Source organism: Necator americanus, chromosome II (genome assembly GCF_031761385.1).
Source record: "Necator americanus strain Aroian chromosome II, whole genome shotgun sequence".
Classification (NCBI taxonomy): Eukaryota; Metazoa; Nematoda; class Chromadorea; order Rhabditida; family Ancylostomatidae; genus Necator; species Necator americanus.
The window spans coordinates 113,018-127,241 of NC_087372.1; the positions used below are offsets into that span (position 1 = coordinate 113,018).

The following is a 14,224-nucleotide window of genomic DNA, read 5'->3' on the forward strand; positions in this document are numbered from 1 at the left end:
CCACCATTCGACAATCGATTGTTCGAATAGTTGAATTTTTTCGATAATAATTCGAATGTTAGCGCTTGTATCCTAGCTTTGTCTCCACTATTTGAGCATATTTGTTTTCTGCAACCCGTCGAAAATCCGAAGTTCTGCTTGTTTTTCATTCGAACTGTTGATTCCTTGAGAGGAATCGTTCTCGAATTCGAATCTCGACATTCGTTCCGTGCTAAGAATAGATGTGGCCGTCTCTGAGAGTGGTAGGAGTTGAAGAAATCACTCAGTGATGAGAATTAAGCTTTCCTTTTAATTCCTCTCTTATAGATATAGCTGTATTCACAAAGTTCTTTAGGTATTCTATTCCAACGTTTCGGAAATAGTCGTTCGCCGTATAGCAAAAATGGTGTACACCGTTTAGCTGTATCTTGGTTTATGGCTGAGGTGACAGGTACGGTTTGTGGTGTGCAAAAACTTGAGAATTTTGTGACTTTTGCTCCAGTTGTCCTTTCTTAGATTTATTTCTCGCTAAAATATGATTTTGTTGCAATGAGTTTGGGCTGATTTGTGTTATGGTCAGGCAAAACGAAATGAAGCTCGGTGGAGTCGCGTAAACAGCTTCCACTTAGGTAATTATTTCGCTCAATTCTGTGCTAAAAGGAGGTGACAAGGGCGAGCAAGAACAAATACTGTAACTTATGTTGATGAGAAAGTCTTGTCGGCTTTGTAGGTTTCTTTTATTCAGTACACAATGGAAATCAATCTACAATATAATCGACACTGTTTGTCACTACAGCGCTCCACCTAATGAGCAGGTCAGTGATACCCTTTTCCCAAAACTGAAGAGGCTCGGAATCGAAGAAGTCGGCGACTGCCCGTCGAATGCCACCGAACTTGGCGAAAGTATTCTTAGCCAGAAATATTCCCCTAGGGGGAACGTAGCCTTCCCTGATTATCAGTAATAACTGATAATCAGGGAAGGCTACGTTGAGAGGATGAGGTTGGGGAATAGTGTACCAGCCTAGCTCTTCGATTTGTTATTAGGCCTCCTTGGCTAAATGGGTCTCACATTATCATGAAGGAGATGCACCGAAGCTAGTCTCAGCCGCTTTTTTCGAGCAGTTTTTGCAACTTTCTCTACCTTAGCGGCGTAAATGACAGCGGTGACTGACAGCGGTGTCTTTGGCAGAGCAGCAGGATCCCCTTCGAATCCTAGAAGCAGCAGAAGAGGTCCTCGGAGAGCGTGTCTTCTCTTGCGAAGTAAGCCAACCAGCGATGGACAGTTCTGATGGTATTGGTGCCATCGCTGAATGTGCTGTTGACGTTGAGAACTGCTTTCATCTCTCCACTGTCCCGTCCCCATCGATAGAAAATTACTCGAATCTGCTCTTGGAAAATTGTCATCTTGATTAAAGTTAAGCAATTGTACTCGCTATGTATACCTTAGAAGCCACGAGAATGTCCTACGTTTATGAGGTTTACATCATGGATATCGATCAAGAATAGTATGTTATGGACTTTTCAAAGAAAAAAAAAAACAGTGACAAGACTTTTTTGTCAGCCTAATACAAAACAGAAAGAGAAAAGGGACATGCTCTGAAAGTACGGAAGTTTGTAACTAGTTTATTTACATCTTGGCAATCCTGTAATTTTTGAAAAAGTAACCAATATCTCGTTTACGATGAACTCGGATCTGTATTACCACCGTTTCTGGTTCGCAGACTCCAAATGTATAATGGTAGATGTTCAGAACTCCATTTCTTTCTAAGACTTAGGAGTGGTAAAGTGAATCTGCCTTAGCTTCACATAATTTACATTGGTTCGTTGATTCGTTTTAAAATCATCATCGCTTCAAAATTGTTTGCTGAGAAATGTAATTTTGTGCGAATCATTTTGAGTCAGTATAGTCTATGCTCCAAAAGAAAAACAAAGACCCATGTTTGATGAGGTTGTCAAAGATTCGAAGATATGTTCACATTTTCTGGACGTTTGGAAGTGCTTGGGTACAAGGAACACAATGCAGAACTATAGATAATCAATGTATGTATAATACGAAAAAAAATTGAAAGTATATCAAAAAATAGATAATAAAAATATATATGTATCAAAAATAAATAAATATATTGCAAAACCAAAAATCAAAATCAGAAATAAATACCAACAGAACAAATAGAAGAAGTCACTTATAAACACAGTTACTTCTGGATTGCTGAGACGAACTGAAGACTATGCGCTCTTCTAATTTGATCTACAAACATATTTGATCTATTGCTTATCTAAGGCGTTGTGTTTTTGTGTTCCTTGTTTTTGTGACTCAAACAACTCCAGGCAACGTGGATATATATTCGCTATATGGTTCGTGATGAGTAAAACGGAGATAGTTGATAGAACATGCTCTTCTTTGTGAGATATCTGTTGGTATTGACAAGAGCTACAAGCCACATTTAATTAGAACTCAGTAGCATACGGTAGAGGCATTTGTTAAATTGTTGGTTTGTTAAAATTGAATTAATAGCAGTATGCTCATTTCTGATACGTTTTCTATGGTTTTGTGAAAACTGTGTGTTATCTTTTAACGTGTACAGTCTTTTACTCGTCTGAATGCAGGAATTAAGAGCCAAGATTCGTCTATTTTGATCATTTATCTTAGAATTATCCTATGCTGTTTTGTTATTTTCTTATCTATAGGGAGTATGTTTTGCACATAGATCTCGGAATTCTTGACGGAATCGGGATTCCTGACAACTTGAAATTTAACAGTTGAAGAGATTTTAACATTTCCGAATTTAACAATTTTTTTTAACGAAAAAAGCCAAAACCTTCGGTACTTCTATAGACTTGAACTATTCACCTTCGTAGGTTTGCTTTTATGGGAAAATGAATGAAATCTGTAATATTTCTCCACATACTTACTAGCGTGCACATACTTTTTGGCACAAGATTTGTTGATTTCGCCTTCTGCATGGACTACACATTTGAACCAGTTCTGAAAGTTTATTTCTTTATTTTATTTTTTAGAGCTTTATCCGTATGGCTCCAAGCTGTACGAAGTGAACTACATATAGAAAGCTTCCCTTTGTTTTGCTCTGCCATGTAACAATCGAAGATATGTTGTAGGCAGTCTAAGAAATGATTTTGTTTTGACTTTATACTTCCCAAGTTCCCCTATTATTTTATTCTCACGTTTTTACCATAATCGTTCAACGTAGCAACGCTGTTAATCTTTACATATTGGTGCTAGCACGTGAAAGATTGTGGATGTCTAAGGCGATAACATTTTTTGAATATCCGGACATTCGAAGAGCTCAATGCCATCCTCGTCGAGACTTATCAGTTCTCTTCATACGGTACTAATAATCATGCCAGATTCCTAATCGAAGGATTTTCCATGTTGTTGCATTGGAGAAGTGATCCACATAGCATTAGAAACTCAGTCGCTCAATCTGCTTACTGTCTGTCATCAGCTGGATTTCTAGTTTGAATTGGAACCTGCACCAACAAATACATGAATCCAGATCCCATGCTCACATAATTATTTTGAGAATGGAAAATATCGTTGTATCCTTTGTCCTGTTCTTTTTTCTACTCGGAGAAAGGATTTGGATGAGGCTAAAGCTGTCATCGAAGCTTCGAGTAACCGAGAAATGGCTCTTTAATGCAGTATGCTCCATAAAGGCTCGTGTATCATATAGCACCACCAAAACTAAAGTTTAGAGATTCTACAGTAATATGAGCAACAGTTTGCACAATGGGATTGCATACGCTATGTATGGTCAAGAACCCCAAGAAGATGTTCCACTTGTCTGTAGAACGACCAAAAGCCACTGAGGAGTTCCACTCGCATGGAACAAGGGCGCCTCAAAGAGCTGCTCGGCCTTGGATCAAAATCGTGGATAGATTGGAAAGCAGAGGATACGGATGATCTGCCCAGTGTTTTTCTTTTTCGTTTTTTCTAACTGCGCATTCGCATGATGTCCTGCGTGCTTGTTGGCAATGGTGAGAATAATAAAAGTCTTTTTCGTGCCATAATACGCCCTTAGATTAAAAGCAATCCATGTCATGGTAACGCTGTGTACTGTTGCGTTTATCCATTCTTTGGCCACACACAAAGAATGTTCTCCTTAGTACTTTTGAATGATGTGATCAGTTCTGTCCCACCTCCCTGATTTTCTATGGACCGGTGGTTGTGATGACTTAACGGATCAACTGGAAGCACTATTTCAACTTTTCGACTTTGCGAACAATAAAAAATGTCATTCTCCATTTGAAAAAAAGACGCTCTTAGAGAGAGCTGAAGATTCCAACGCTGTCGAATTTTTTATCTCCGGAGAGAGAGATACTGTAACGGTTTTCATAATTCTTGGATTCGGTACTGCTAAAAACAGTGTGTATCGGATGTACACCGTTACCTAAAAAAATGTCCATCCCCATTTCTGGTGCAGGTTCTGTGATAGAAACTTTACCCTAATCTTCATCCCTGGTAAGTGAATAGACATCTATCCATCTGTTACGATTTGATGCAATATGGCTCTTCTCAACATCTGTTATGACTTAAGCAAACAAAAATAATTTATTTGCTAAGTGAGATGCAGATTCTTATCTAGTCTGTTGTTGTTTATTATCTAAAATATACTAGTTAAAAAAAAGCCTGTTAGAGGCATATTCGTCCATGCTCGAACCAATTCTTGGTCGAAAAGTATTAGAAGAAGCTCCTGCTTGCTCACACCACCTTTTACGGAATCGATTTGGAAAAAAAGACTTTGTTTGTTAGCTGATTAACATTTAATTCTAATCAAATGATTTTGTTCGTGGGTCTTTTTATTTCTTCATGAAATAATGGCCCCCGATCGACTAGTACCTAGCAGAAAAGTTGTTGAACTTTATGCATATTCTTGGAGCAAACTCACTAAGACCCGAAGAATAAAAAAAATCAAAATTCAGGTTTGAGGTCGTACTCTACGCTTGGGCAAGAAATTCGATTTGAAATTTTCGACCTCAAAGAGATTTGCGAGTGCATTGAGGATTGTAAGAGAAAATGTGCAAAATTAGCTTCTCGATCTGCTGATTGTCTCGACGTTTTTATTCTCGTTCAACACTATTCTATTTCCTACTATTTCCTCCCTCCATACAGTTTATATATTTTGTCAACACACTTATTTGAATCAGCTTTGGCTCGAAAACAAGATAAGAAAGAGGAGGGGCTTCTCTTAAAAAAAAAAACTTGAAACGTGTGCTTTAGCCAGTCACGGCAATCCTACCCCACTCTTTTTCTTTTAAAACCCTCGATTCGCAGCGAAGTGTAGTACAGATAAAGAGCTACGTTTCCAGGGTCTTTACCTGGATGACACTTAAACTTAAGCAGTAAAAAACGCAAATATTTTTGACGTAGTTGGTACAAGATTAGACTATGATGCCGATAAGAGAGGATCATGTAGACTTGCACTCGTCTCCTGTCAATAAATGTGCCCTCCACTTCTATTGACTACCTTGCGTAACAACATTCACTTTTCATTCTTTTTTTTTTTGGAACTGGTTTTTATTCCGAACTCGGCACTAATGTAAATGTAAACTAGGTTTCTTATGTAAGCCAATGAGCAAACAAGTTCACTTTCACTTTCACTTCCACTCAGCAGTGACAGGTCTTTATTGTGCTTTTCTGAAAGCGTCAAAAAATACTTAACCTCTTATTATTTTGTACTTTATTCAGAGCCAGCTATCAATCACTTACTGATGTCGATCCCCAGCCTCGTTTCTATCATATTTTTATTTCATTATCGTGTACTTGCTTCGAATATTCTTGTATGGAGTCCACGAATCGGTCTCAGTCACGTCAATTTCTTGGGAAACATTGCTGATATACTCACCACAGACGGGCACAATGTGGTCGGTAGTTTTCTCTACTGCTTTCATTCTACGGTATCATTAATTTTAGTTTTATACGTGCGGTATAAAACTAAAATTAATGCTTTCATTCTTCTCAACACTAATTCCACCTACATTTACATCTACATTAAGTTTCTTTTTAGAGTTGTCTGGATAGGGAATAAATAACTTTTCACGACAGTACCTCCAGTACAATAAATTGAAACTAAAATTAAATAAAATGTTAGAAAGCGAAGCGAACACATAAAATGATCGATATAGCACATGTTTACATGGCAAAAGTACTGGGTCGCCTGTCGCTCTTGACGGTGCTCGGCACCTCATCTGGGTTTGTTTGAATGCGAATACGGGTTAAAGGGGAGTAGTTAGTGTTATCAGAGAAGAAGAAGTATTTACAGTACAATTCCTAGTGAATAAACGTGGACGACAGCCACAGCAGTGCTGTAGCAACTATCTCTTCTTAATATCTGATAAGCGATCGATTAGATAGTTGAGCATCGGAGAAAAGTTCGCTTTAACGTGACCTATTTACGTTGTGATAAAGTGTTTAAAAGAAAAAGTTGCCCTTTTCATTAAGTTTCTGGAATTTGACGAGGGCAAAAATTCTGAAACATTGGTCAGGTAAATGGAGGTTACATTCTCGGATAAATATTTGACCAATTGTTTCAACAAAACGCTAAAGCACAGAAACTCATCTTTTTGTCAACTCAGAGTCGAAAAACAAAAGTATGTGCTACTTTTTCTTCGAGGTCTCCTCCAAATAATTTGCACCAAAAAGTACATATATGTGTGAGTAAAATGCAGATTATGCCACATGTGAAGGTACGTGATTTATTTATTCAGTTATGGCATGCCATAAAGCAAGAAGAGAAAAATCGCAAACAAAATTTTCATCTATGTAATACTGTCAGTATAAGATTTTTTTCGCTCGTCTAATAACAGTTATATTAACAAAATTAGCAAAAATTTTAGGAGATGCTAGTTCTACTTATGTAGTTGCGTTTTCTCCTATAGAATCGTCAGTTTTCAGACAATATATGCATCCAAGCTTGATCCTCATATTACGACATTTGGCAATCGTCTATCAGCGCACACAATTCTTTTTGAAGCAGAAGGAGTCGCCACTAAATGGCTTGATTTGGAGTAGGTTTCGCTTGTTTTGACCTTTTTTCAAGTTTGTTTATATTTTTGTTTATTAAATATCTTTTTAGTTGTAACGAAAAATAAAAGTTGAAAAAATAAAGGAAATTCTCGTTTTTCTAGCATGTGAAAATTTGGTATGCTACGAGCGGTATAAAACTCAAGACTTTGGCTACTTAAATGTCCATCAAACATACACAAAACCAAACATTTATACGAACGGAAGTTATTCTTTTTAACTCTTAAATTATTTTAGATGATAACCATACAGTATCTTACGAACAAGAAGTTGCTAGTTAGTGAACTAGAACCGTTTCTAGACGCGATTTTTTCATCATTAATCGATAAAACTGTAGCTAACATTCTTTAAGGAAAAGAGAGAAGAAAACTTCCTGAGAAGAAATCCACTAGTTGTTTCACTAGCTAAGAAAATGATTTAAAAAACGGCATAGGAATATGAGAAAATGAGCGAGGGAGCGTGTGCGACACGATCTCTCGGGAGTTCTACGCGAAAATTTTGCGATCTCCATACTCATTGCTATTGCCATTCGTCAGGATTCAAGGAATTTAACGCAAAATTAAATTTAACGCACACTCTCCGCCTTTGCCTGATGACATAAAAAAAACTGTTATAATGATTATAAGGGCGCGATTAATCCAAAATAAGTCCAGATTCTAACCGCGTACGATTAGATTAGAGAGTGGCACATCCGCGAAAATTGATTGAGATCACGAAAAGAAGCGTCGATAAATCGCGCCATTTTGTACCTGATTCCCTATATCACCACTTGTGGCCTGAATCAAAGTTATGATTCGACTCTACCACCTCTCCTATGCCACGACTCAGGTACGGTTTGCATTTGCGTATTGTTTTCCATGAAGTAACTCCTATGTTTTCTAAATGAGCTTCTAGAACGACGTACATCAACCATTTAACAAGAAACACTGTGTCATTCATTCCGTATGCTCTGAATTACAGTATGAAAGGTCCCTCGATATGGGACTCTCCTCCATGTGATGGAATGTGCATGAAATGGAGCGACTTTGATCAAGTCATAGAGCATACATACAAAACATGCATTGGTGAGTATATGGTTCGCTCGATACGGATTATATTACAGATTTTAGTGTGTGCAGTGCGCGGCCGAAAATTCCGGAGAGAATCGCTAAAATTGAATTGCAATGCATATTGATTTCTTTGTCAGCACCTTCAGGACCGCAAGCCCGCTTACAGTTACATTTATTGTAAAATTTGCTGTGACTTTCGCTTATATTTATTTCATAACTCAAGGTGTTGGTGGTTCAACTGCGATTCAAGTGTTGTTTCATCATCAATATGTTATAGTGTATAGTATACGACATGAAACATTGTGCAGTTGCGTAAGGCGCTCAAAGCGCACTGCTTTTGCGATCGAGGTGGGATCATCGCTAGCTTTTCTGCCCATGCGGAGTTAATGGTCCAACCTCGATCGCAACCGCTTTGAGTTCACGCAACTGTGAAACGCAACGCAACAACATGTCTCTTTTAAGCTCTTCTGAAAGACCAGAGATTGTTGGACAGTCTTCGAAACTCGAAATTTGAACTCGTCTTCAGTGAAACTTTCGATGCGTGTGCTCCAGGAATTTGGGAGGTAGGTGGAGTCCCAGCAACACTTTCATATCTTCGACTGTCCTCAATTGTTTAAAGGCAGCATAACATAAATCTGACATGGTGAGGGAATCCCCAGGAAAAGCTGGAAATAAGCTTGTAGATCGCAGGATCGCGGTGGTTCCGCTTATCTCTCCCTAATCATCGTGGAAAAAAAACGGCGTGAAACACTCTACTTCAGTTGCAACGTCCCACCCTTGTTTACGCCTCGCATCCACATGCGTACCTCGTAGAAACTAGGGATCTTCCCTCATCCTTTTTTTCGAAGGGAGAGATGAGTGGAACCACCCATGATCCCGCAATCTACAATTCCATCTCTGGTTGAATCGTGCACTATTTTTTCTTGATCAGAACCAAGAATACTACTGATCTTTATTCTGGTGCTAAGTCATATCTTGTGGCGTGACAAGGCCTTTGAAGGGATAGATTGCACGTGTCTTCGTAGTATGCTGCCTTCAAATAAGCAACCGATGCGGGCGGAGCTCCGCCAGCAAAATCCGTACTCTGTTGCCTTGAATCTAGGAACTACCGGTAATCAATTCAGCTATTCTGTACTCTATTGTTACTGTGTGAAACTTCTTTTTTTTCTCTTCGCTGCCTGATTATCTTCAGAGGCATGGGATTGTTACTCTAAATACGATTTAGTCGGCCAAATATCTCATTCACCTTGGCTATTCCACCGACATTAACTCTTAGTTCTTGCTTAGATGCTTAGCTTAGATGGCCCGTCTTCACTGGACGTGCGGGCCCCAGCATCTCTTCCACTCGTTTCGTTCCCTCGCCATTGTCCAGGATGTTCACAAGTTTCGTAAGTGACATTGACGAGGTCCTTGAGCCGTATCCAGCTGAGCTCTCAGCTGGTCCATCCGTGTAGTGAGCACGCCACCCCATCTCGTTGGCGGTCTCCCTCGAGGACGTTTACCATCCCTTGGGATCCACTCTAGCGTTCTTTTGTCCATCTGTCGTCGATTCTTCTCATAATGGGACCAGCCCATCTATGTTTTGCTTTCAATATATATTCCGCTGGATCGCGAACATCGCTGGACCGCTGCGTAACAGAGTGCTGGAAGAACTGTCGAGTCGAACAGATGGGCACAAAGATCTTGGTCCATCAGTTAGTCCGTAGCTTCCCTTAACGGGTGCGAATGCTCCCCATGCTACTCTCATTCTTCTATTCAGTTCTTCCTTCAATTCGTTTTCCATGTTCATAGAACGTCCGAGGTATACGTATGACGAAGTTTCCACGATTTGGGAGCCTTCGAAATGCACTCCTCCGTCCTCGCAGTAGGCGTACTTCCTGAACTTTGTCTTCTTTCTGTTTATTCGCAGTCCTATTTTTTCTCTGCTTCGTTCAATTCCTTGGGCATCGTTTCTGCTTCATTGGTACTGCTCGAAAAGACAACGATGTCGTCCGCGAAACGAAGGTTCGAAAGAAATCTTCCATCAACACGTATGCCCCTTTCTTTCCAGGAAATTGATTTCATTATCCATTGCAATGCAGCCGTGAACAGCACCGGCGATATAGTATCGCCTTGTCGTACCCCCTTTCCAACGGCTATGGTGAGGGGCGGTGGAAAAGCTGTATCTTAGTGGTGCATAGATCGTAGCAATTGGCTAATGTCCTCACATACAAGGTATCTACACCTTGATCGACCAGCGCTGACAGTATTGCATTCGTTTTTTCGCTGTCGAAGGCTTTCTCATATTCGACGAAGGTTAGAACAAGGGGCAGGCGGTATTCCCGGCGAACCTCTATGACCCAGGATGTGGTCCACGCAACTAAACCCTGACGGAATCCGGCTTGTTCTTGAGGCTGGGCTTCATCCAGCGTCCTGGATATGCGCGCGAGGATGATCTTGGCGAATACTTTGTATAACACGCTCAGCAAGCATATCGGACGGTAGTTTCGAAGGTCCTCTCAGTCACCTTTCTTGTGGATAAGAACGATTCACAAGGTCTTCCACTGGTCTTGGATCCTTTCTTTCTGAAGGTAGGATGTCATGTGCATTGCTAAGATTATATGAAGTGGATGGCCACCAGCCCGAAGAATGTCTGCTGATATAAAATCAGGTCCGGGGGCTCTGCCTGGTTTCATGCTCTTGATAGCGACTCGTACTTCCGAAGGGAGAATCCATGGTGGAGCTTCACCAGTGGGGATGATCGGGCTTGACACAGGAGTTGATAAACGGGAAAGGTTCGAGTAGAATCTCTCCGTAATGATTTCCATCTCACGACGAGAAGACGTACGAGTCCCGTCTTCGCTCAACAAGGCTGCTAGCGGGATATTATACATATTCGCGGAGATTCCTGCCGCACTTCTTTAGACTCGTTCCTCTTTGTGCTGCTTCCAGAATCTTCTTCTGTCTGTATTTCGAAATATCCTCCTGCAACGCTTTTCTGCAGCTAGTGTTCGCTACTAACCGCTCAATGTGCGATGCATTTGGATTAAGCCTCAAAGTCCTTCTTCTTTCCAACAACTCCTTGGTGGTCCTCAAAATTCGATCCACGTTTGTCGTGCGCGGCATCGAGGCACGCTCAGCACTGGCTCGTAATCATCGAGGAGGACGTAAACGTAGGCTGCGAGCAGCATCTCGTAGTCTACGTTTAAGTCCTCCTCGATGTGGCAGTCAGCTTGGGACAAGGAGTCCTCGAGTACGCAATCGTTGTAGACGACTTCTTTTCTCCTTCGTTGCTAATTCGTGTTTTCGCACAAAGGAGACGGTGATCAGAACCACTATAAAAAGACGGTACTACTAAGACGTCAAGTAGAAACCACCTCCGGTTGGTGAGTATGTTGTCGATTTCCGCACGAGCCGCGCCATTGAGCGATTCCCATGTCCCCCGACGATGCTCTTTCTTCATGAAAAGAGAGTTCCCATAAAAGAGGCGAGCGGCGGACAACAGCCCGGCGAAACTATTGCCGAGACGCGGGGTGTGATGGGAGTGTGGTGCGTTGCAACTGACATCTCGTCAAAAACGGAGTCTTTCACGCCGTTTCTTTACTACAATTAGGGAGAGATGAGAGGAACCACCCCTCATCCCCCGTGTACGACCACGTATAGACTTTGTCCATCGCAAATCCATACCACGTCAGATTCGTGGGGTGATGCCTTTAATAGGAAGGTTGAGTGTTTTTTGGGAACGTTCATGAATACCACTGAAATGATTTAGCATTCTAAGTTTAGAAGTACCGCAGTACCATGTACACAACTTCGTTAGACATATAGTATTTGTCATAGAGTCAATTGCGGACTATTTTTGATGTCATCACCAAGGATCTTAAGTGAACAAATGGTTAGTAACAGGAGACAGCACTAACGTTGTTATCGCGACCACTTCTAATCGCTGCCAAATCGCTTTGCAGCCTCGGGCAATTGTTTCGAAATATGGATACACCAGCATGTGGGCGTGAATGTGTTTCGATTACTTTTAAAAGAAGGATGGAGATAGAGGTATATTTACTAGTGAGAATGTGGTCAAGCTCAGTTCCTCTTGTTAATCTAGAAAGAGGCGTGAGAAATAGTCTTGTGTGATATCTTCCCTCAACGATCCAGATTACTGCGTGATATAAAAGAGGCGATCCGCGACGCGGTTACGATTGTAAGAGTGGGGCAGCTTCAGCTACTTATGTATTTCAATTATATCACCTGGATAACGGACGTTGGAGATATCGGGATTACCATCTACCGCAATAATAATTCGCATCGTAGGACCGAACGGATCACACAAAGCGGTGAACAAGGTGTTTCACACGCTTTTTCCTGAATTACTTGGGAGGATTAAGCACCCGCTGCATCCACGTACAAACGTTTGGAAATCAGTGAGGTCTCCTCAGCAGTCTATTCAAGTAAAACAAATGGAAGGGCTGCTGAGGGTATCCATGAACGGCGCGTTCTAATGTACATCTTAGGGACAGAAGACGTTTCCAACGCCGTTTCTCAGAATGATTAAGTGGTATTGAGTGCAGCCACGCTCATACTCCTAGCTATACCCCGAACTCTGTATTTGCTAACGCAGACACCAATATCGCCAGTTTGGTGATACGCCCTGCTTTCAAGGAGATTTTTTTGCTCTATTTCCTTGCACATTTCCCATTTTATTCGCCATCTATTACCTTCAAAGGTCACAGCTTTTCAATTTTAGATGATTGGCATAAAAAATGTTGTTTTGGTATCGGCTCTTGGGATGATGCCTCGTTTGTACGAAATAACCGGAATGTCTACAATTCCTAGTTTCATGCCAGGTATTTCTCTAATCACTAGGCATTAAAGGCATGAAAAATAGGCAGTGAGAAGAAGTGAAGCTTCCCATGTTGCCGTTGTTGAGAGCATTCATACCAGCGCAATATCATGCGTCACGTCCGCTTAAAGGCAGCATACCACGAATTTGAAATGGTGATGGAATCCGCGGAAAACGCTAGAGATGGAGTTGTGGATTGGAGGATTCAGACTGGTTCCTCTCATCTCTCCCTAATAATCGTAAAAAAACGGCGTAAGAAATAGCGTTTTTGAGGTACGTGGGGACGCGTTACCTTTGCGGATACGTTGAATCCACGGGAGAGATGAATAGACTATTGAGGGGCAAACCGTTATTTTCACGATGATTGGATAGAGGGAGTAGAACCCTGACCCCGGATCCCTCAATCTACATCCCCATCTCTAGCTTTTTCCTCGGATTCCCTCATCACGTCAGATTCGTGGTGTGCTGCCCTTAAACGTGCAGACGGTTTGAAACTGCGCAATTTTCTTGTACAGGATGTGGCAGAAATAATTTCTACTTTTTGAAAAATCATCATTGCAGGTAGAGGGGTGAGGTCCATTCCGTTAGGTGGGGTACATAACAAACTTTTCAGGTGAGCATCGATTTGTAGGGAAAGCTTTCTTCAAAAATGGCGAATCCGTGATCTAGAAGACATTTCGCACGCAGTTCCGTCTACGTGCAAATGAAAGGGTTCCAGACTGGAAGACGATTTTTCTGTAAGTTCAAAGAGTGAAAACAAGCAAGCAGGATCTGCATCAAGGGGAAGACCGACCGGGCTTCCCAATTTATGAAAACACCCGAGAATCATCTCCTCTGCGCAAGGCAGTTCCGTGGGATCTGCTAGATGCATGGATTCGCAAATATCTGGTGCAGATCAAACTGAGCTGCGCTCGCCTGAATTAGCTCCCTGTGACTCTTCTTTCTTTCTGTGGAAGTACCTTAAGGCCTAAGTTTTTAAACCGCGTCTTCAGTATTTGGACTAGCTAAAGAAATCAATTCAAGAAGATATTGGAGAAACTTCGTCCGACATGCTAGTGAGAGCGATGGAATATTTCCAAGAACGGCTCCAAATGTGTATGAAAGCGTCAGGTGTAACGGTCAAAACCACAATTTGGACGATATAATTTTCAAATTGTGGCTCTGGTGAATGGCAATTGTTGTGGTTTAAAAAAAAATATCTACATTTGGGAAATAAGAAGTCTTTGGTGTTACCTCAATACTGTTTTTTTTTTCAATTCCTCTTTGAAATTAAGGAGTTATTTCTGCCGCACCCTAAAGTTACTCAAACTACAATTTTTTGTGTCATAAATTACA

At 41.0% G+C, this 14,224-nt stretch overlaps 2 protein-coding genes across 6 annotated transcripts in view; one reads left to right on the plus strand and one right to left on the minus strand.

Annotated features, from left to right (window-relative positions):
* Positions 1 to 414: 414 nt before the first annotated feature.
* Positions 415 to 14,224, plus strand: part of RB195_016420 (uncharacterized protein) — a gene marked incomplete at both ends in the record, with an annotated part of 28,478 nt that continues 14,668 nt past the window's right edge. For 2 of the 5 annotated variants that reach the window (XM_064182950.1, XM_064182947.1), the window contains 4 exons: positions 7,836 to 7,849; positions 7,982 to 8,085; positions 8,533 to 8,633; positions 12,794 to 12,893. In XM_064182950.1, coding sequence (XP_064038831.1) covers positions 7,836 to 7,849; positions 7,982 to 8,085; positions 8,533 to 8,633; positions 12,794 to 12,893 — 319 coding nt within the window. Of the gene's footprint in view, positions 431 to 3,947; positions 3,976 to 5,686; positions 5,863 to 6,892; positions 7,010 to 7,073; positions 7,090 to 7,835; positions 7,850 to 7,981; positions 8,086 to 8,532; positions 8,634 to 12,793; positions 12,894 to 14,224 lie in introns of those variants that run through there. The other 3 variants (XM_064182949.1, XM_064182946.1, XM_064182948.1) reach the window with 3 other exon arrangements.
* Positions 1,034 to 1,342, minus strand: RB195_016421 (uncharacterized protein; the record flags this gene model as incomplete). The annotated part of the gene is made up of 1 exon (XM_064182951.1): positions 1,034 to 1,342. The coding sequence occupies one exon, from the start codon at positions 1,340 to 1,342 to the stop codon at positions 1,034 to 1,036; it is 309 nt and encodes a 102-aa protein (XP_064038829.1).